At 42.7% G+C, this 21,689-nt stretch overlaps 1 protein-coding gene across 2 annotated transcripts in view; it reads left to right on the forward strand.

Moving 5' to 3' along the window:
- The window catches only part of LOC138945600 (uncharacterized), an 83,639-nt gene that overhangs the window by 26,189 nt on the left and 35,761 nt on the right, over positions 1-21,689 (forward strand). For both annotated transcript variants that reach the window (XM_070317045.1, XM_070317047.1), the window contains exons 5-14: positions 1,625-1,861; positions 2,491-3,072; positions 3,695-3,773; positions 5,510-5,551; positions 8,778-8,831; positions 11,960-12,078; positions 12,560-12,633; positions 16,084-16,204; positions 17,149-17,223; positions 18,478-18,566. In XM_070317045.1, the coding sequence (XP_070173146.1) occupies positions 1,625-1,861; positions 2,491-3,072; positions 3,695-3,773; positions 5,510-5,551; positions 8,778-8,831; positions 11,960-12,078; positions 12,560-12,633; positions 16,084-16,204; positions 17,149-17,223; positions 18,478-18,566 (1,472 nt within the window). The remainder of the gene's footprint in view (positions 1-1,624; positions 1,862-2,490; positions 3,073-3,694; positions 3,774-5,509; positions 5,552-8,777; positions 8,832-11,959; positions 12,079-12,559; positions 12,634-16,083; positions 16,205-17,148; positions 17,224-18,477; positions 18,567-21,689) is intronic.

Genomic DNA, 21,689 nt, shown 5'->3' on the forward strand with positions numbered 1-21,689 from the left:
ATTTTGTTTGTTTGTATAGTCGCGTGCGGTCGCGCAGTCTTTTTGGTCAGTTCCGATTACCTCCCATTGATGCGAAAACCTATATAAGAAGATAGATAGATCTGTTTATCTGTTAATGGAACTCCAAAATATTCCATAGATTTGTTTACTTAATTTTTAAAAGATAAGTTCGAAACATTATCACCTGATAAGTCGCCGTATAACCTTATAGGTTCCAGCGACTAAATATTTTCCCCCGGTGCAACCATAGACATGTACGTCATCATGATCTCCCCTTAATTTGACCGTTATTTTGGCTGTCTTAGTGAAATGGTAAGATATATCTCTATGTTTTTTACATGTAAGTGTTCGGAAAAAATACAGTTATAGCAGTTATGTACAAAAATAAGCAGCATATGCTCTTTTCGCCAAAGTAAAGTCCTTTTTTCTTCTGGTTTCTTATATGTGTCACAGCACACTGCAAGCTTTCAGGCGAATAGCAAGTGAGTGGTATATATATATCATCAATTTTATAGTAGGTAACGGTGTAAATTACTTGCCATGTTCATGTCCATTATACGTTTTCCATATTCCATATGTGTCATTTAATTGTGTGTTGCTTGATGCCATGTATGTATGTGTGTGTGTGTGTACATGACTTTAAATAAGCATGGATGTGTGCACTCGATTGTGTGTGTGAACCATGTATATATTTTCTGTTGTCAGTTACATATGTTATACTATGCGTTTGAATCATTAAGTATTTTACACGTAATACTTTTTTTCGTATCTTCACGATGGCTTTTTACCCGTTTAAATTTTAATGCTTCCAACTTTCAAAGCGCTGCACGGCTGGGAAGAGATGCGCACTTTTATCACTGTTGTTCATGTAGACGTAATCATGGATTCATGCAAACGCCATACCTGCTGTATTTTATTTTGTTTGTTTGTATAGTCGCGTGCGGTCGCGCAGTCTTTTTGGTCAGTTCCGATTACCTCCCATTGATGCGAAAACCTATATGACTGTTTTTTTGTTATTTTTCTCTCTGTTAATTCACCAGTGGCTATGTAACATGTGTTACAGAATTGCACCGGTGTAAGGGTTAACATTTTATTTTTCACCAAGAGAATATAATTCATTATATGCGGGATAATGTGCGGGGGGGGGGGGGGGGGGGAGGGGTGCAAACAACATTTTCACAAGCACATAACCAACAAAATGACATCGCATGCGCAGCACACAAAGTGCGTAGCACGGGTACCACTAGTTTACTGTGAAACAAGTGATATTGAACTTTGTCCTCCAAGTCGTAAAATTAATAGGAGGGAGTTTCATCCCATTCTACAGGCTCAGCACCTTGTTTCTATCGTACGGGTACAGGTCGAGTACCGAATTCTTTGTTCCCGTAACCTGTCTAATAGAAGGGAGTTTTCTCTCATACAACAGGTCCAACACTTTGTTTCTATCTTACGGGTACATGTCGAGTACCGAATTCGTTGATCCCGTAACCCGTCTAATAGGAGGGAGTTTCATCCCATGCAACAGGTCCAGAATCTTGTTTCTATCTTACGAGTACAGGTCGAGTACCGAATTCGTTGATCCCGTAACCTGTCTAATAGGAGGGATTTCCATTTCACACTACAGGTCGGCCACACCTCTCATGTGTCCTTCCATCAAAATGACGAGGACAGCTACGACCAGCTGTATGACGTCATCTTCGACCTATACAGTACGCAAGAACGACTTCACACCCACAAACATCATGACGATTCTATCGAGGTGCCGGAGAGCTACCAGCGGCTGTTCAAGAATAACAGTGTGCCGCTCACCAAGCACAATGTGGAGACCTTCGTCCACGATGTTGGTGTTGCTGTGCTGGAGGTAAAGGAAAAACAGTTAAAGAGATACACATCTTCCAGTTTTCATAAATGTTTTACCTACAAAGCAACATTTGTATCTCTTCAACTGTTTTTCCTAGAGAAAATTGTTTCGAACAAAACATCTATCAGAATGTCTAAAACAATTCTGCAAAAGTTCAAATCATTCTGATGAATAGTGTTGAAATTATATTGTCATCCGTGAACTAACAAGTTTCGATTCAACGCTTTGCCTATTTTTCATTTAATAATTTTTGTTAAAGTCAATCTAAGAGCAATTTTGTTTTTGATCGTATACTATTATTCTACATACATTCAAGCAAAAGCGGGGGCAGTTGTCTTGGGGCAGTTCTCCCTGGTGATTTTTCTGTCATCAAATGACGTCGTTCATATATATCATACTTGATGTCTCGCCGAAAACACACGCCCTGATGCACAGTGCCCTGAAGGCTGTCCTTATAGTTGAGCCCGAAGTCCTCGCGAAGTCTTTATACTGAAAATTCAGTGCAGCGAGCTTCGTGAAGTAAACTTCCCGAAACCGACTTCGCCGAATTGATATCAGGCTCTAGACAAGTTGAGTTGAGGTGCATGTTCCAAAAGTTCACTCCAATCTTTCTGTCTCTGTGACCCCAGAAAGAAACCCGGGCCAGGGCGCACGGGGTCTCCCACGACCGCAGTGCGAGTCTATCAGGAGACAGACATGTTGATATGCGCCACCCCGCAGCCAGCAAATCCACCGCCAACTCTCCCCGCCACGGCTACCCCCGTAGCCACGTGGACGTTACCCAAGAGAGGAATCTCGGTAAAGACGCCCACGCATTTTACGCCCACATCGGCGCACACAGACCCGTACAAGATGCCTATAGCAGGCGCGTCAAAGGCGTCAAAGGCGTCAAAGGCGTCCCAGGAGCTCACGCCCAGCCTTGGACACCCGGCCGACAGGGCGCGATTCGTGTCCCGATCAGAGACCGGGCAGGCAAGCTGCACAGCCTGGACAAGGTCCGACGCAACACCCTGAAAGGTCTGCGAAAGCGCGGCCCAGGAAACACCTTCCATGGACCATCCGTTTCCGGCACCTCAGGTCAGCAGCATCCTCACATCAGCGCAGAAGAAGCACACCTTGAGCGTTCGGCGATGTTCCCCATGTGGACCACTATGCATGAACCCGAGCTCGTGAAACGCGTTGCGGACAGCATGGATCGCCGAACGAGAACGGTTTGTACTCTGTCTGGGGAGTGGGGAACAGGGGGGGGGGGGGGGGGGGGGTGAGGGGGTGTGTGAGTTTGTGTGTGTGTGTGTGTGTGTGTGTTTGTGTGTGTGTGTTGGTGGGGGTTGTGTGTGTTTGTGTGTGAGTGTGTGTGTGTGTGTGTTTGTGTGTGTGTGTGTGTGTGTGTGTGTGTTTGTGTGTGTTGGTGGGGGTTGTGTGTGTGTGTGTGTGTGTTTGTGTGTGTGTGTGTGTGTGTGTGTGTGTTGGTGGGGGTTGTGTGTGTGTGTTTGTGTGTGTGTGAGTGTGTTGGTGGGGGTTGTGTGTGTGTGTGTGTTTGTGTGTGTGTGTGTGTGTGTTGGTGGGGGTGGTGTGTGTTTGTGTGTGTGTGTGTGTGTGTTTGTGTGTGTGTGTGTGTGTTGGTTGGGGTTGTGTGTGTGTGTGTGTGTGTCTGTGTGTGTGTGTGTGTGTGTGTGTTGGTTGGGGTTGTGTGTGTGTGTGTGTGTGTCTGTGTGTGTGTGTGTGTGTGTGTGTGTGTGTGTGTGTGTGTTGTGAGCATAGAATGTAAGAGTTAAATAGATTAGCACGAAGACAATGCCCACGTGTTCATTATGTATGTCGGTGTATTTTCAGGACTTCAGTCCTTGGACGGGTTTAGCTGAGGGTCCGGAGTTTCCACCGTACATGCCTTACTTTTTGATACACTCTAAGAGTAAGCACACCCCGTGGAAATTCACACGTATTTGAACATACACACGGACGCACGCACGCACATACACACACACACACACACATGCACGCACGCACGCACGCACGCACGCACTCACACACACGCACGCACGCGCACGCACGCACGCACGCACGCACGCACGCACGCACGCACGCACGCACACACACACACACACACACACACACACACACACACACACACACGCACACAGAGCGAGAGAGAGATGAAGAGAGTGAGGGAGAGATCAATCAATCAATCAATCAATCAATGAGGCTTATATCGCGCATATTCTGTGGGTACAGTTCTAGGCGCTCTGCAGTGATGCCGTGTGAGATGAAATTTTATACGGCCAGTAGATTGCAGCCATGTCGGCGCATATTTACCTTTCACGGCCTTATTCCAAGTCACACGGGTATGGTATACAATTATTAACTGTGCCTAAGCAATTTTGCCAGGAAAGATCCTTTTGTCAATCGTGGGATCTTTAACGTGCACACCCAATGTAGTATACACGGGGGGTGGTTCGGACACCGAAGAGAGTCTGCACACAAAGTTGACTCTGTGAAATGAATTTCCGCCGAACCTGGGATCGAACTCGCGCTGACAGCGGCCAACTGAATACAAATCCAGCGCGCTACCAACTGAGCTATATATGGAGAGCGAGAGAGAGAGAGAGAGACAGAGAGAGAGAGAGAAAGAAATTAGTTAAGATCAGAGTCTCAGACGGTAGTTGTAACACATAATTATGATATTTTGCTTGCCACCATCAGTTTACTTTAAAAAGCGGGAAATCGCTTATCTAAATGCAACAAAATTAGGCTATAAGGTGATACATTTCAACGACCCTTGTTGTTGATCAGCTTTGTCAAGTTTTTATCTGTATACAACTTAGAAAGCATGTAGGGTACAGTGGGGTCGGTTGCGTCTTTATTTCTCGCAAGCGCAGAAAACGGGTCATGGGATCCTTCTAACACGAAATTTGTACTCCACGAAAAATTTACTCCGGAGTAAAAATTTCGTACGAAATTCTTACTCCGAGTACACCTTTCGTACGAGAAAAGAACTTACGGTACAAAAAAATTACTCCCTCCACGAAATTTGGACTCCCCAAATTTTTACTTTTAGTAAAAATCTAGTACGCAAAAATGGGATGCGGGCGAAGGGATAATGCCAATAAAATTATGTGATCTCGCGCAAAATAATGTCGCGCTTCCCTCCCTCCAGACCTCCCACCACCAAGACAAACAGGGGTCAGGGGAGTAAAAGTTGCGTACACCTGGCGTGGGCAGTAAATTGCTCGTGTTGGGGTGGAATAATTTATTCGTTATTTATTCGTCAGGGGAGTAACATTTTCGACCGAAATGTTGACTCAAAACACACCTGTCGTTGGAAGTAATTTTCTCGTGTTAGGGGGTAGTTTTTTCGTAAAGGGAGTAAAATTTTCCAACGAAATTTTTACTCCGGAGTAAGAATCTCGTGGGACTAGTTTTCTCGTGTTACACCGGAGTTTTTCTTTCTGTTCAACCATGCGCCGCCTTGGTACAACGAACCCTTCCCTACCCAAACGTCATGATTATCATTGCTTATACGCAAATTGACCAGGTGATTCTGTAGAGGCGTGAAGTCCAGGAGCTTCACACATTCGATGCGTAATTCTTCATATAAATGTAAAAATGTAACATATAAATGTAAATCATGAATTTCGTTTTCTCTTTCAGCTGCACAGAGGACACAGTACAGGGATCTGCTAACACACAGTGGTGGGTACCTGTATTTCTCATCACTCTTGCGCCAATGGAGGCTCTCATTTTGAGCGTATTTAATGCAGTTTTCCTTAATGGGGTCCTTAATTGAGCCCGAGGTCGACTTCGCGAAGTCTTTTAACCGGCGAAAACTAAGCACTAAAGCTCCATGTGGCCAGCTTCGCGAAGTCTTTTAACCGAAAACTAAGCACTAAAGCTCCATGTGGCCAGCTTCGCGAAGTCTTTTAACCGAAAACTAAGCACTAAAGCTCCATGTGGCTAGCTTCGCGAAGTCTTTTAACCGAAAACTAAGCACTAAAGCTCCATGTGGCCAGCTTCGCGAAGTCTTTTAACCGAAAACTAAGCACTAAAGCTCCATGTGGCCAGCTTCGCGAAGTCTTTTAACCGAAAACTAAGCACTAAAGCTCCATGTGGCCAGCTTCGCGAAGTCTTTTAACCGAAAACTAAGCGCTAAAGCTCCATGTGGCCAGCTTCGCGAAGTATTTTTCGCGAAGTCGACTTCGGCCAATTAAGGACAGGCTTTATGCAATCATTTTTGGCTCAGCTGAGTGATCAGTGAGTCATTGTATTGAGCAGTGTTCGTCTGTATCGACGGGCGGCACACGCATAGTCAGAAAAAACCCACAAAATTTAAGCCCTAATTGGTCAAATAACGCAGATTCTTATTATTTGTGTTTTGAGGAAATGTTAGAAATGTTTTAACAGGCAAGTCAAATAAAGAAAGTTATTCCCCCCTCTGCTTCTTTCTCTCTGTAAAGGTGTAGGGCTAGTTATTTTTCGGTAACTTACCCAACAACCAAAATCACTTACCCAACAACGGGCCTGAATCCTCGATAACTCACAGGTTGATGAGTTAGACATTGAGGGAACTACTTTAGCGATTGAAAAGTTCCGAACGCTCCAATGTACGAAATATACATCTCTAGACCAAACAATACAAACATACTTAATTTAAACTGGCAACTACAGGCTTGAACACATTAATCTCCATATAAAATCTATGTGTTTAGTTGTTTTCTAAATCCAAATCTAACGATCAGTGCAGAGAAACTCGCTTTAGATCTCTTATGAGTGCACGCAAACTCCCAAGGCAAGTAACTCTCGTACGACAAGAGTAGTTCCCCTTCCACATTTTCTGAACAGAGTTGCTTGGACAAGAGACTGCAATCCGACGGTTAGTTTTCGACAATATTTTATTTTATAAACAGATCACACGCAACCAAATGCCCACATCGCATCAATTTAAAGAACATACAGCGGTTTCATACACTATTTTGCCCCAGAAAACGGAATTTCATACAGTTTTTAACGTTGGAACGGCGGGTGCAAAAGTTCGTCTGCTTGTCCCATTCGAAGAAAGAACATTTTCTAAGCGATACCAAAACATGAACAGAACACACACTATCTGCCTTTACCGCCACAGCAGAATAACAACATAACTGTGTACTTGATTTTAGTCCAAAACAGGGAAACTGGCAAGAAGAGTTAACAGAATTGATTGATTTTCCCTGAACTATACAACCGCGCATTATTCAATCGCCAGTGCAGGTAGACTGGTTGAGTGATTTTGATTCGATCAAACTTTCGCACAAAAACTCCTCTTTTCTTTGAATAACTGAAGAAAGGAGGAATAAAGAGGTTACATACCTCGTCTCAGTGATTATTACAAATAATGGTCTCAGTTCGCGGTCATGAAAAAGCTCGCTGAAGCTCGCATTTTTCCTGATCCGCTAACTTCGACCATTATTTTTAATAATCACCGAGACTCGGCATGTAACCTCTACTTATCTTCTCACTGAAGTCCGTGTATATTCAGGGTTATAAATACTGTCAGTTATTATTTTCCTGAATGTTTTTGAAGCCGGAGCATACTGTAGGGGATGTGTGTGTGTGTGTGTGTGTGTGTTTTGTTTTTGGTTTGTGTGTGTGTTCCTGTATATATATATAAAACATCAGAAATTGTGAAAGAAACAATTGAAAGTCAGCAGAGACTTTCTTCCGAGATTTGTTAAAATCTCTTAGCAGAGAAATAAGTATTCCTTCGCAGACAGCCTATTGGGAGCATCAGACCCTCCTCAAGGAGGCAAGAGATTTTCAAAGCAAAGTGCCTTTGTGGGGGACGTATCGCAAGGTAATCTAGTCCTGAGGAGGACCATTGTATTTGTACCTAGACCAGACACGTGTTTCGACACTATTGTGTCTCATCAGTGGTCAGGTGGTACTGATGGCGAGAGTTGTCAACCCATGGTATCCAACTAAGAAGCAAACCATTCTCTGAATGGTAGCTTCTGTTGGCATGGGAGACTACCCTCATCTGACAACCCCAAGAGGATATCTGTGAAGGGAAACACTTTGATTTAAGGCCAAAGTGTAGAATTGATATTTATTAAGAAAGAATTTAGAAATTTAGACAAGTTTTAACCAAGAAATTAGGTTAAAACAAGGGAAATTTAAAAAAGCCTAAAGGGAGGTAACTCTGTACCAGCCTGCAGATCCAGAAATGGATACGCGAACAAGTTAGATCTAATTTTGAAAAGGTTAAACAGGAAAAGCGGTCAACTTTTCACTGCTGTTCAACACAGGACTTGGTAAAGAAGAAGTTTTCTGCTTTATTCAATTGGATCGCTTTAAAGGCGATGCAACTTTCACGGTGACCACATTATAAAACATCAGAAATTGTGAAAGAAACAATTGAAAGTCAGCAGAGACTTTCTTCCGAGATTTGTTAAAATCTCTTAGCAGAGATAGAGAGAGAAATAAGTATCCCTTCACAGACAGCCTATTGGGAGCATCAGACCCTCCTCAAGGGGGACCGAGATTTACAAAGCAAAGTCCCTTTGTGGGGGACGTATCGCAAGGTAATCTAGTCCTGAGGAGGACCATTGTATTTGTACCTAGACCAGACACGTGTTTCGACACTATTGTGTCTCATCAGTGGTCAGGTTTATATGTGTGTGTGTGTGTGTGTGTGTGTGCGCGCGTGTGTGTGTGTGTGTGCGTGTGTGTGTGTGTATGAGTGTATTTGTGTGTGGAAGCGTGTGTGTGTGTGTGTGTGTGTGTGTGTTTCACTTCCCTTATGGGATTGAATTTAGAACACACAGCCTCACGCATATTCACACTCAATCTTACGCAAGCACGCGCACATCTGCAACTGCAAGTATATGCTAGCTTTCCATTATTTTTATTCGAAAACGTGTTCACATACACTCAATATTTATTACAGCTCGTCGGAATACGCAGTGGAAGAAAAATACAAAGTCACTTTCATTCAATGAAGGTAAGCAAAGTCATGTTTATGTAGAAGAAAACAATGCAACCATTATACGTAGGGGAAGGGCTCCTAATACGGACCACTTTTTGTTTCATGCTGATAACTCGCTTGTTTTCTTGCGAAGAAGTTTCCTTTTGTGTTTGGTAGTCCTTCTCTCTTAGGTTAACCGTTAGGCCTAGTTAAAGTGAAATAGCTTTGATAGACATTCATCAAAAATTAAATACAAAAAAAAAATCACAAATGGTCCATATTAGGAGCCTGGGTGCCTAAGTAATATGGACCAGTGAAGCGGCCTTCACGAATCACTGTAAAAAGCCCCCTATATTTCAAGATAACATGATACAACTTAGTGTACAAGTCAGACTAATTAAAATATGCTCTAGATTTATCTGTTTCGGGTTGATGAGAGCATTATTTGAAGCACACCAGGAAACTGAAGAAGCTATCAAAAACAGAGTGAAAATAAATAAAATTATCAACTTCCACGAAAAGAAGACTTTTTGTAACATTTTTTTAAAATTTCGAGGGCTAGTTATAGGTTATTTCCAGCAAGCTTCTTAATGAATTAATGAAAATAGTCTTAAGCTTTCATTTTCTTCGATTTGTTGAAGGTAGTCCATATTAGGGGACTCGCACATACTTTGAAATGTTGCTATTATTGTTTGTTTGCAGTAGAAACTCGGGGTCAACACTGCTAAAATGTAACAAATACGGTCTTAGCTGTCATATATAGCAATTTTTGTGTGATAAAAGCTTTGGCTGTGGACAGAAACGAGTCCGTTTTAGTCGGCAAATTTAGAGTGAACGCTGCCAAAAGTGAAAAAAAAGAGAAAAAGCCTAACGGTTTTGAGATTTGTGTTTCTGCAACTGTTTTGACATGTGCAAGTTATCCAGAGAGGGTGAATACAGCGAATAAAACTTTTTTGAGCGCTCTAGCGCCGTTAGTTTGTCAGAACAGGAGGTGGTCCATATTAGGAGCCGGTCCATATTAGGAGCCCTTCCCCTACGTTCATCATGGTATTTTTAATTTTAATTACCTTTCTTGATTTCTAATGAGCTAACTCACCCCACCTCCCGTCCCTATTCAAGTCTGCATTACACACCTCCTTTTAAGAAAATTCAAAATGCGCTGTGCGTGTGTGTGTGTGTGTGTGTGAGTGTGTGAGTGTGAGTGTGAGTGTGTGTGTGTGTGCGTGCGTGTGTGCGTGGCGTGTGTATGTCAGTGTGTGTGTGCGTGTGAGAGAGAGAGACAGAGACAGAGACAGAGAGACAGAGAGAGACAGAGAGACTGATCAACAACTAAATTCTCGAGTTGAAGTAAATGAAAAATGACGGAAAAGGTACCCGTAAACGTCACTTTTGGGACGCAGCAAATTAAACAATGACGTCATAATTATTCGTTACCTTTTGTTCTGTCGAATGTCGTGTCTGTCCATAACAGGAGCCGCGTTCACAGCGCAGGCCTGTCTGTAGGGATAGTGTGGCCTGGTGTGGTACTTTTTCTACGGATAACAACTTTTGTTTCCCGCTTGGAGAAGTAGCCATCCACAGGATTCTGCTCCTAAGACCTGAAAGGCAATTATTTAGTCCACAGGTCGATAGAGGAGTTTGAAGCCTCGTCAGTGCAATTCACAGTCCATGAACGATTCACGTTCAGGTTTACACGACGCACTTGTAGTGTGAGCTTTGCAGTAGGAACAAGCCGACACGTCGTAGAAAGGACTGTGACGGAAGGTTGACCGAACATTTTCAACAGCATCAAGGCAACTGGTTCAACGTTGAATTCATCTGATACAAACACGTATTTGTGAGGAAAAGGAATATCACTGTGGTAATGGAGCCATTTTGAACGAGATTGGTCAGTCCGTATCTCCGGAGGTCCAGTTCTCATCGAGAAAGTCCTCTTTACTAGCAATGACGGAGGAGTTAGATTTGAAAGCTGCGAGATCTGTACAGAGGTGTGGATGATCTTTGGCTACAACTACATCTACTCGGCGCTGTGCGGACACCCCTCCCCCCTACACCCCCCGAATCCTGAACGCGGTTCGGAAACGCATGGCAGACTGTAGATTGTAGATTTTATAACCATCAAGGAAACAGCGAAGTGCTGACGATCAAAAGATTCATTCGGAAGCGTTCTTGAGCACAGACACACGAGCTTTCCATACCAGTCGACTTACTAAAATATCGTTAAGGAGAGAGGACAGTCGAGCGCAGCATCGCAGAATGGCGACAGATTCCATCAGCCAGAGGGCAGACGACAAAGGTCCTGGAACTGGATGGCAGCCGGACCAGCTACGGGGCCGTGGGCAAAAAAAATCCAAGAACATTGTTCTCCCTGGTGTCCATACTCTCTCACAATTCCGCGGTAGAGCGGCAGACATGGGAGTCGAGTTCCTGCACGCCCAAACAGTTGACGGATATGTCCCAGGTGCAGAAAAAGCACGGACGACATCGTATGGCAGTCCCGTATCCCGAAATTTTGGCCACGAAAAGCGCCTCGGCCGCCTTCACTTGCCACTCTCGGAAACATCTTCTGGGGTCGCCGAGCAAGCAGAACGCGATTAGACCTGACAAGAGCGCCATTTTTGGTCAACCGGTGGATCTCAATTACACCTTCTCCCTCAGCCAGCAAACCAACGTGATGCTAGTCTGCAATGATGTTACCTGTGGCCACCGCGGCAAGTCGAAAACTGGGTCGCCGTCTGCCTTGCTCGTCCAAACACGCCTGTCAACACCATGTAAGAATATTCATGGTTGATACGGTGGAGAATGATAGAACTTGGCAGAAACCGACTACGAACGGCAGAGGACACGGAATTATTTTGACTTGAACTTGAAGGCAAAATATCTAGAACAAAAAGTGGTTATGACATAGGACGATAGAGAACACGAAATGGTTAAGACATAGGACGATAGAGAACACGAAATGGTTATGGCGGAGGATGAAAGAGAACACACACACACACACACACACACACACACACACACACAAACACACACACACACACACACACACACACACACACAGAACACACACTCACAAAACACACACTCACACAGTACCAACTCAGACGCGCAGAGCTAGGTTGGGAATAAGTAACAAAATAAAGTATTATATGCTGTACGTGCAGGGAAGCCTGCTGACGGCGAGGCAGTCATCCTGGTTCCCGCCAACAGACAGCTGAAGGACTTCCAGCGAGATTTCTACAAACGAGCACAGGAGGCAGCCATAAAGCGCAGATCCCTCAGGGTGAATCATCGTTGTCTTTGATACCCTCCTTCTCCGTGTGTGTGTGTGTGTGTGTTGGTAGAGAGAGAGAGAGAGTGTGTGTGTGTGTGCGTGCGCGCGCGTGTGTGTGTGTGTGTGCGTGTGTGCGAGTGGATGTGTTTGTGGATTTGTGGATGTCTGTTACTGTGTGTGTATGTGTCTTTGGGTGTGTGTGTGTGTGTGTGACTGTGTGTGTGTGTGTGAGACTGTGTGTGTGTTTTGAGGGGGGGGGGGGGGGTTGGGTGGGTGGTATGTGAGTGCGTGTGCGCTATTCGTATCATTTCAAGCACCTGCCAGAAAATTAAAACACAGCTTTATTTGATGAGATTAGTAAATGTATGTTATTTAGCAAACATTATTGCTGATAGTGTCTGATATTTTTTTTCTTCTGAAAGATCTAAATGATGATAAATCAGTGACGTTGGGCCCCTGGTTTGACTATCAAATCTGTGTTCTCTTTCAGTGCCGGAAACGATGGTTTACAGGATACAGAATAGTTCACACTGTTCTTCGAATTGGCCAAAACATGGCAGAGAGGTAGGTATAGCCCGAGTTCTTTTTTTTTACAACAGTGTCAAAATATTTCTGTCTGAGAAATAAACGACTGAAAGGAAAAAAACACCAGTTGCTTAAGATGTTTAGTATAAAGGCATATTCCTTCTCGTTGAAATGATTTAAACTGAACAAAACATTTATTGCACCCATTTTAGTACCCCAATTAAAACTTTATATGCCATTAAAGGCCTTTTACTTGGCAATCTGGCACACTTTTCGGATCAAAAATTTCTGTTATAGGTATTGCGTGACCGCCGTCGAAGTAAGGGTACACCCAAAATCGACCTGACAAATGGACGCAACAACCTCTCATTTTCCACAACTCGTGCGCTCCACACCTGCATCAGTAGAAATGACATTACACAAGAGATACGTAAGATAGCAAACCAAATCAACCTGTTCTGGATAGATAATTGATTTGGGTTTCTCCTTGTATGTAAAAATTGCAAAGTAAAGCTTATTCTGATTAGTCCATTTTTTGAGTCACTTGAGAAAAAGTGACTCTATGTAATCGGTCAGTGTTAGTCTGTCCGGCCGGCCGGCCGTCCGTAGACACCACCTTAACGTTGGACTTTTCTCGGAAACTATCAAAGCGATCGGGCTCATATTTTGTTTAGTCGTGACCTCCAATGACCTCTACACTTTAACGATGGTTTCGTTGACCTTTGACCTTTTTCAAGGTCACAGGTCAGCCTCAATGGAAAAATTAGACATTTTATATCTTTGACAAAGTTCATCGGATGTGATTGAAACTTTGTAGGATTATTCTTTACATCAAAGTATTTACATCTGTAGCCTTTTACGAACGTTATCAGAAAAACAAGGGAGATAACTAGCCTTTTCTGTTCGGCAACACACAACTTAACGTTGGGCTTTTCTCGGAAACTATAAAAGTGACCGGGCTCAAATTTTATGTGAACGTGACTCATTGTGTTGTGAATAGCAATTTCTTCCTGTCCATCTGATGCCTCATATAATATTCAGAACTGCGAAAGTGACTCGATCGAGCGTTTGCTCTTCTTGTTTAATTGGTACCTGACGTTTTTGTCAGGTCGATTTTGGGGGTACCCTTACTTCAACGGCGGTCACGTGATACATATAAGAGAAATCTTTGATCCGAAAAGTGTGCCAGATTGCCAAATGAAAGGCCTTTAATGGCATATAAAGTATTGTGAATGAAATGACACGGGAATGAATGTTTTAGTTGGGGTACGACAATGGGTGCGTCCTTCCACGTGGACACATACCACAACTCTACAGTCTGGCTGCTTTCTGTGTACTATGCATGGGAACGTTTGGGTTAGAAACTGACACTTTTGTCAATCTGCAAAATTAACTCTTAACTGCCCAGGTAAACAATCAAATCAAATCAAATCAAATCAAATTAACTGTATTATCTCAATCTGAGAAATTACATTGGTGGCGAATAAACATGAAGAAGACAAACGGACGACTAAAACATAACATTATAAATAATAAATGTATACTACGATTCTTATTTTACCAACAGTCTCGACGACTACAAATCATTTTCACGAGAAGATGTAAAAGACTCGGCCCTGGTCTTTGTAAACAAAAAATAAATATAATGACGACTGGAGGTATCGATATCGATTGAACATGGAATTTTCCTTCCTAGAGCCATGTGACACCGGACTCATATTTAGGCGGTTAGCCGATATAACAAAAGAGTGCATGTTTCTCGTCGCGATATAACCTTCGTGGTTGAAAACGACGTTAAACACCAAATAAAGAAAGAAAGTGCATGTTTCTGTGCATTCATTCTTAAAAAAATAACGGAAGTTCTTACTTAAATGGATCAATACATAAATGTTATTTGTAGTTTTGACCCAAATATGACATTTTACACAGATCTCGACAGTCACTGGCGCGGGCTCGGAGGAACACTGACTGTCTCGATCTGTGTAAAATGTCATATTTGGGTACATACGTATAGTGTACACGTGCGCGTGGTTCAGGTCTACGGAACGCGGATCGTATCAACTGATGCATCAAATTGATGCATTCAAAACCAAGATTTGATGCATTATTTTCACAATTTGATGCACCATTTTTACAAAAGGATGCATCGTTTTCAAAAAGGATGCATCATTTTCAAAAACTGATGCATCCGATACGAAAATGATGCATCCTTTTAGAAAATGATGCATCATTCGGTTTTGTATGCATGCGAAAGATCATTCATTTCCGGTCTTTCCGTAAGAAATGCCTGAGCACGGAAAAACTTGAAATGACATTTTGACGAATATAAACAGATTGGTTAGATAAAACAAAAATAAACGTACAACATACCATTAAATAGAGAACAAGTCAAAGTCACGGCATTATGCATTTTAAGGCATTTTTGACTCACATGCGAAGCAAAAGTGAGTCTATGTACTCACCCGAGTCGTCCGTCCGTCCGTCCGTCCGGACGTCCGGACGTCCGTCCGGACGTCCGGACGTCCGGAAAACTTTAACGTTGGATATTTCTTGGACACTATTCAGTCTATCAGTACCAAATTTGGCAAGATGGTGTATGATGACAAGGCCCCAAAAAACATACATAGCATCTTGACCTTGCTTCAAGGTCAAGGTCGCAGGGGCCATAAATGTTGCCTAAAAAACAGCTATTTTTCCCATTTTCTCTGAAGTTTTTGAGATTCAATACCTCACCTATATATGATATATAGGGCAAAGTAAGCCCCATCTTTTGATACCAGTTTGGTTTACCTTGCTTCAAGGTCAAGGTCACAGGAGCTCTTCAAAGTTGGATTGTATACATATTTTGAAGTGACCTTGACTCTGAACTATGGAAGATAACTGTTTCAAACTTAAATATTATGTGGGGCACATGTTATGCTTTCATCATGAGACACATTTGGTCACATATGATCATGGTCAAGGTCACTTTGACCCTTATGAAATGTGACCAAAATAAGGTAGTGAACCACTAAAAGTGACCATATCTCATGGTAGAAAGAGCCAATAAGCACCATTGTACTTCCTATGTCTTGAATTAACAGCTTTGTGTTGCATGACCTTGGATGACCTTGACCTTGGGTCAAGGTCACATGTATTTTGGTAGGAAAAATGTGTAAAGCAGTTCTTAGTGTATGATGTCATTGCTGTCAAGGTCAAGCATGTGAGTCGTATGGGCTTTGCCCTTCTTGTTTGTTTTGTTTGTGGTTTGTTTTCTGTGCACACGAAGTTTTGACGCCCTTGACCTTCGACTCAAACTTTTGTTTTCCGACGTTCGTTTCGCTTCGTATTCCGGTTCAAATTTTGCTTTTTGCTCGGCACTTTTCGGGAAAACCCAAAAATTCTGATGCATCCAAACGATGCATCAAATTGTGAAAATGATGCATCAAATTCTTGGTTTTGGATGCATCAATTTGATGCATCAGTTGATACGATTCGCGTTCCGTACAGGTCAGCCGCTCTGGAGGCTTCGCCCAGCACGTATGTGGACATTGGGGACGGAGTGACGGCCACCGTGGACTATGGCAATGGCCGCTCCATCGACACCGAGCAGTTCAAGAGGAGGAAAGAGGTGTGGACAATTGATAATCTTGAACTTTAGTGTGTTAAATTCATAGCTCGGAACCCAGTGGCATTCTTTACTTATTTTTGATACTAGTCCCTGTAATCAAGCCAAAGAACATTTGTCGTGAAATTAATTGACGGATTGAGCTCCAAACTTAAGCATGATTAATTCATTTGGTTGTTCGATCGACGAAAATGCCGTGAAAATGCCGTACGTTGTCAACCAAGGGACATCATTTACACGATAGTGTTGTTTCCCCTGTCCGCTCATACGGATAATTCCTTCTTTGACGCATGTAAACAAAATGCATTCGTACAGTTCATCGGAGTTCATTCCGTGACTTCAAAGGGATCTAAAATGACTTCTTATGCTTATAAGTGCAGGTTATGCAAATTCGGAGGCTTAAATGCCTCTGAATTCTGAGCTATGAGTTTAACACACTAAAGTTCAAGACTGATTACCGGACAATTTCATCGGATTGCATCTATAATACTTTTTTTATAATTTTTTTTATTATCTGTAAAACTAAACACAGAGAAAATGGGGAGAGGGGAGAGTTGGTTGGTTATTAATTTGTGTCTTCAGCTGATATTGCTTTTCAAGATGCAATGGAGGAGAGGGGAGGGGCAGAGCCGGGTGAGTTTGTGTTGTCAGTGTGTGTGATGGAAAGAGGATTGGGGGGGAGGAAAAGGGAAGGAAGGAGGGAGGGAGATAAAGGGGGGGGGGAACAAAGAAAGAGAGGGAAGGAGAGTGAGAGAGAGAGAGAGAGAGAGAGAGAGAGAGAGGGGGGGGGGGCATATGAAAGTAACCTCGTGTTATCAAATCGCAATTGAATTCTTTCTTTTCATCAGTGAACGCCCCTTCGTTACAATCCAAATTACAGGTGGGGATTAGGATTATAAATCAATGCACTGAATTGTAAAAATGCATTGATGGCTGAATCTTTGCAGATTTCTATAAGTTCACGTGTAACGGACGTTCTGACCTCCAATCCAGCGGACAGAACCCTCATTCAGATCGAAGAAGTAAGTACTCGGAGAGAGAGAGAGAGAGAGAGAGAGAGAGAGAGAGAGAGAGAGAGAGAGAGAGAGAGAGAGAGAGAGAGAGAGAGAGATATTTTTTTTCTTTTTTTTTCGAGGGTTGTGGCGTACAGAACCCTCATTCAGATCGAAGAAGTAAGTACTCGGAGAGAGAGAGAGAGAGAGAGAGAGAGAGAGAGAGAGAGAGAGAGAGAGAGAGAGAGAGAGAGAGAGAGAGAGATATTTTTTTTTCTTTTTTTTTCGAGGGTTGTGGCGTACAGAACCCTCATTCAGATCGAAGAAGTAAGTACTCAGAGAGAGAGAGAGAGAGAGAGACTGAGAGAGAGAGAGAGAGAGAGAGAGAGAGAGAGAGAGACTGAGAGAGAGAGAGAGAGAGAGAGAGAGAGAGAGAGAGAGAGAGAGAGAGAGAGAGAGAGTGAAATTAACAGGCCAGAATAGCGCGGTAGCTATTGTGCTAAGCAGGAAAGCGCGCTTTTCTGTATTCTTGTTAACTTTCTGAGCTTGTTTTGTATACAACCTATCATATCTATATGTTTTTGGAATCAGGAAATGATAAAGAATAAGATGAAATCATTTTTGGATCGATTTCTTAAATTTTAATCGTAAGACTAATTAATCTATTTTCATTAATTGTGATCACATTTTTAGAGTAAACATGACATATATATATATTTGTAGATTCCAAATGTGATGAAGAATACGATGCAATCAATTTTAAATCTGTTTGCGAAAATTCGATTTTAATGACTACTTTAATGAGCAAACTCATTAATTAATTTTTGAGCCTCCAAGCTGAAATGCAATACCAAATCCGGGCTTCGTCGAAGATGACTTGACCAAAATTTCAACCAATTTGGTTTAAAAATGAGAGCGTGACAGTGCCGCCTCAACTTTCACGAAAAGCCGGCTATGACGTCATCAAAGAGATTTATCAAAAAAATGAAAAAAAGGTCTGGAGATACCATACTCAGGATCTCTCATGTCAAGTTTCATGAAGATCGGTCTAGTAGTTTTCTCTGAATCGCTCTACACATACACACACACACACACACACACACACACACACACACACACATACACCACGACCCTTGTCTCGATTCCCCCCTCTACGTTAAAACATTTAGTCAAAACTTGACCAAATGTAAAAACCTAGACCGGAGTTATTTTCCAACATGGTCTATTCCACCATTTTACATGCGACGCATGGCATATATATACACGTATGTATGTACGTTTCAGGCCAGACGGGAGCTGCAGAAGGTGGAGGTGTTCTCAGAGTACCCCATAGACGTGCAGGAACACCTCATCCGTCGGGCGTTCTACGTCAAGTAAGTCTCTAGCCACGCGGTATTGTTGAACTTTAGCGTTGTAAATTCAGAGCAGAGCAGTGGACATGCACTGAGATGCAGCTATGTCAGCTATAGGGAGGACGACCGGGCTTCTACCAAAATAAATCTGCAGATTAAATGCTTCCTCGCCAATTTTAAAAGGTAAAATTATCTAGAGAGAGAAAAGCATGTCAGGTTTTTGCAAGGGAAGCAGATTTGTGACGAAATTCGAAAGATTTTACCCCAACATTCCATTGGGGTCCTGATTTGGCCTATTATGGTCCGCTGGACCCGAAAAGCAACAGCTAACTAACTAACTAACATTCCATTTATATATGAAAACATACCGAGTGGTTACGTCCCTTGAATGAGAAAAAGACAGATTTTGCGATGAAGCAAATTTCAAAGTCAAAATACCTTTTTGACTCACATGCGAAGCAAAAGTGAGTCTATGTACTCACCCGAGTCGTCCGTCCGTCCGTCCGGCCGGCCGGCCGGCCGGCCGGCCGTCCGGAAAACTTTAACGTTGGATATTTCTTGGACACTATTCAGTCTATCAGTACCAAATTTGGCAAGATGGTGTATGATGACAAGGCCCCAAAAAACATACATAGCATCTTGACCTTGCTTCAAGGTCAAGGTCGCAGGGGCCATAAATGTTGCCTAAAAAACAGCTATTTTTCACATTTTTCCCATTTTCTCTGAAGTTTTTGAGATTCAATACCTCACCTATATATGATATATAGGGCAAAGTAAGCCCCATCTTTTGATACCAGTTTGGTTTACCTTGCTTCAAGGTCAAGGTCACAGGAGCTCTTCAAAGTTGGATTGTATACATATTTTGAAGTGACCTTGACCCTGAACTATGGAAGATAACTGTTTCAAACTTAAAAATTATGTGGGGCACATGTTATGCTTTCATCATGAGACACATTTGGTCACATATGATCAAGGTCAAGGTCACTTTGACCCTTATGAAATGTGACCAAAATAAGGTAGTGAACCACTAAAAGTGACCATATCTCATGGTAGAAAGAGCCAATAAGCACCATTGTACTTCCTATGTCTTGAATTAACAGCTTTGTGTTGCATGACCTTGGATGACCTTGACCTTGGGTCAAGGTCACATGTATTTTGGTAGGAAAAATGTGGAAAGCAGTTCTTAGTGTATGATGTCATTGCTAGGTTTAGTTATTTGACCTTGACCCTGAAGGTCAAGGTCATGTAAAGGTCAAGGTCAAGCATGTGAGTCGTATGGGCTTTGCCCTTCTTGTTTAATCACGAATGGAACACGGGGTCAAAAGTTCGATCAGCAGTACTTTGGAGGGGAGGGGGGATAATGAGAAAGGAGTCAGTTTCTGTTTGATCAACCAGACCGGATGACGTCCTACCTAGCTGTTGCCGCATCAACAAGGGCGGATCACATCATTTTTGAGTCACTTGAGAAAAAGTGACTCTATGTAATCGGTCAGTGTTAGTCTGTCCGGCCGGCCGTCCGTAGACACCACCTTAACGTTGGACTTTTCTCGGAAACTATCAAAGCGATCGGGCTCATATTTTGTTTAGTCGTGACCTCCAATGACCTCTACACTTTAACGATGGTTTCGTTGACCTTTGACCTTTTTCAAGGTCACAGGTCAGCGTCAAAGGAAAAATTAGACATTTTATATCTTTGACAAAGTTCATCGGATGTGATTGAAACTTTGTAGGATTATTCTTTACATCAAAGTATTTACATCTGTAGCCTTTTACGAACGTTATCAGAAAAACAAGAGGCGAAGCCATCAAGGCTCACGTAAGAAATCGACAAACAGTAACACAAACTCAATCACTCCGTCACACACACACACACACACACACACACACACACACACACACACACACACACACACACACACACACACACACACAGAAAGAGCATAGGTGAAACTGTGCAAGAAAGCGAGACACTAGATCTAGATCTGTCTGTCTGCATGTTACAAGGACACGACTGCCAACTAGTCTCGGCGCGCTCAAAATAATAATGACCGAGACTGTCAGTACTTCCTTCGCGTGACGTCTAACCCTCTTACGTCATAATGTGACGTCAATGTAATGTGACGTCTTCAAATGTTAGAGTTTCTACCACAGACATACACACGCACAGACGCACGCACGCACGCACGCACAGACAGACAAAGTTACGATCGCATAGGCTACACTTACGTGAGCCAACAAGGGAGATAACTAGCCTTTTCTGTTCGGCAACACACAACTTAACGTTGGGCTTTTCTCGGAAACTATAAAAGTGACCGGGCTCAAATTTTATGTGAACGTGACTCATTGTGTTGTGAATAGCAATTTCTTCCTGTCCATCTGATGCCTCATATAATATTCAGAACTGCGAAAGTGACTCGATCGAGCGTTTGCTCTTCTTGTTAAGGGGGGGTTTCCACATTTCTTTTAGGGACAATTCGACGACGCGAAGCATTTAGTTGAGGGCGCGAAGCGTTCAAACCTCCTATGGGGGTCAGGGGCATGCCCCCCCCCCCCCTGAAAATGTTGATAAAAACAAGGAAAATTGAGCAATCTGGTGCAATCTGAGCCAAGAAACTTCTCCTAATACACCTTCCAAAAAGTAAATTTAAGAAGCCACATTTTTATTAAAACAAGGACAATTGACCGATCTGGTACAACCTGAGCCAAGAAATTACCCAACTACCTTTCAAAACCGTCACTTATTAGTAGACAAAGGCATGCCCCCCCCCCCCCGGAAAATTATGATATAAATCAAGAAAAATGGAGCAATCTGGTGCAATCTGAGCATCAGTATTTCTTTATTTTCCTCTTTTTATATTTAGTCAAGTTTTGACTAAATATTTTAACATCGAGGGGGAATCGAAACGAGGGTCGTGGTGTATGTGCGTCTGTCTGTCTGTGTGTGTGTGTGTGTAGAGCGATTCAGACTAAACTACTGGACCGATCTTTATGAAATTTGACATGAGAGTTCCTGGGTATGAAATCCCCGAACGTTTTTTTCATTTTTTTGATAAATGTCTTTGATGACGTCATATCCGGCTTTTCGTGAAAGTTGAGGCGGCACTGTCACGCCCTCATTTTTCAACCAAATTGGTTGAAATTTTC

The sequence above is a fragment of the Littorina saxatilis genome, linkage group LG13 (assembly GCF_037325665.1).
Source record: "Littorina saxatilis isolate snail1 linkage group LG13, US_GU_Lsax_2.0, whole genome shotgun sequence".
Taxonomy (NCBI): Eukaryota; Metazoa; Mollusca; class Gastropoda; order Littorinimorpha; family Littorinidae; genus Littorina; species Littorina saxatilis.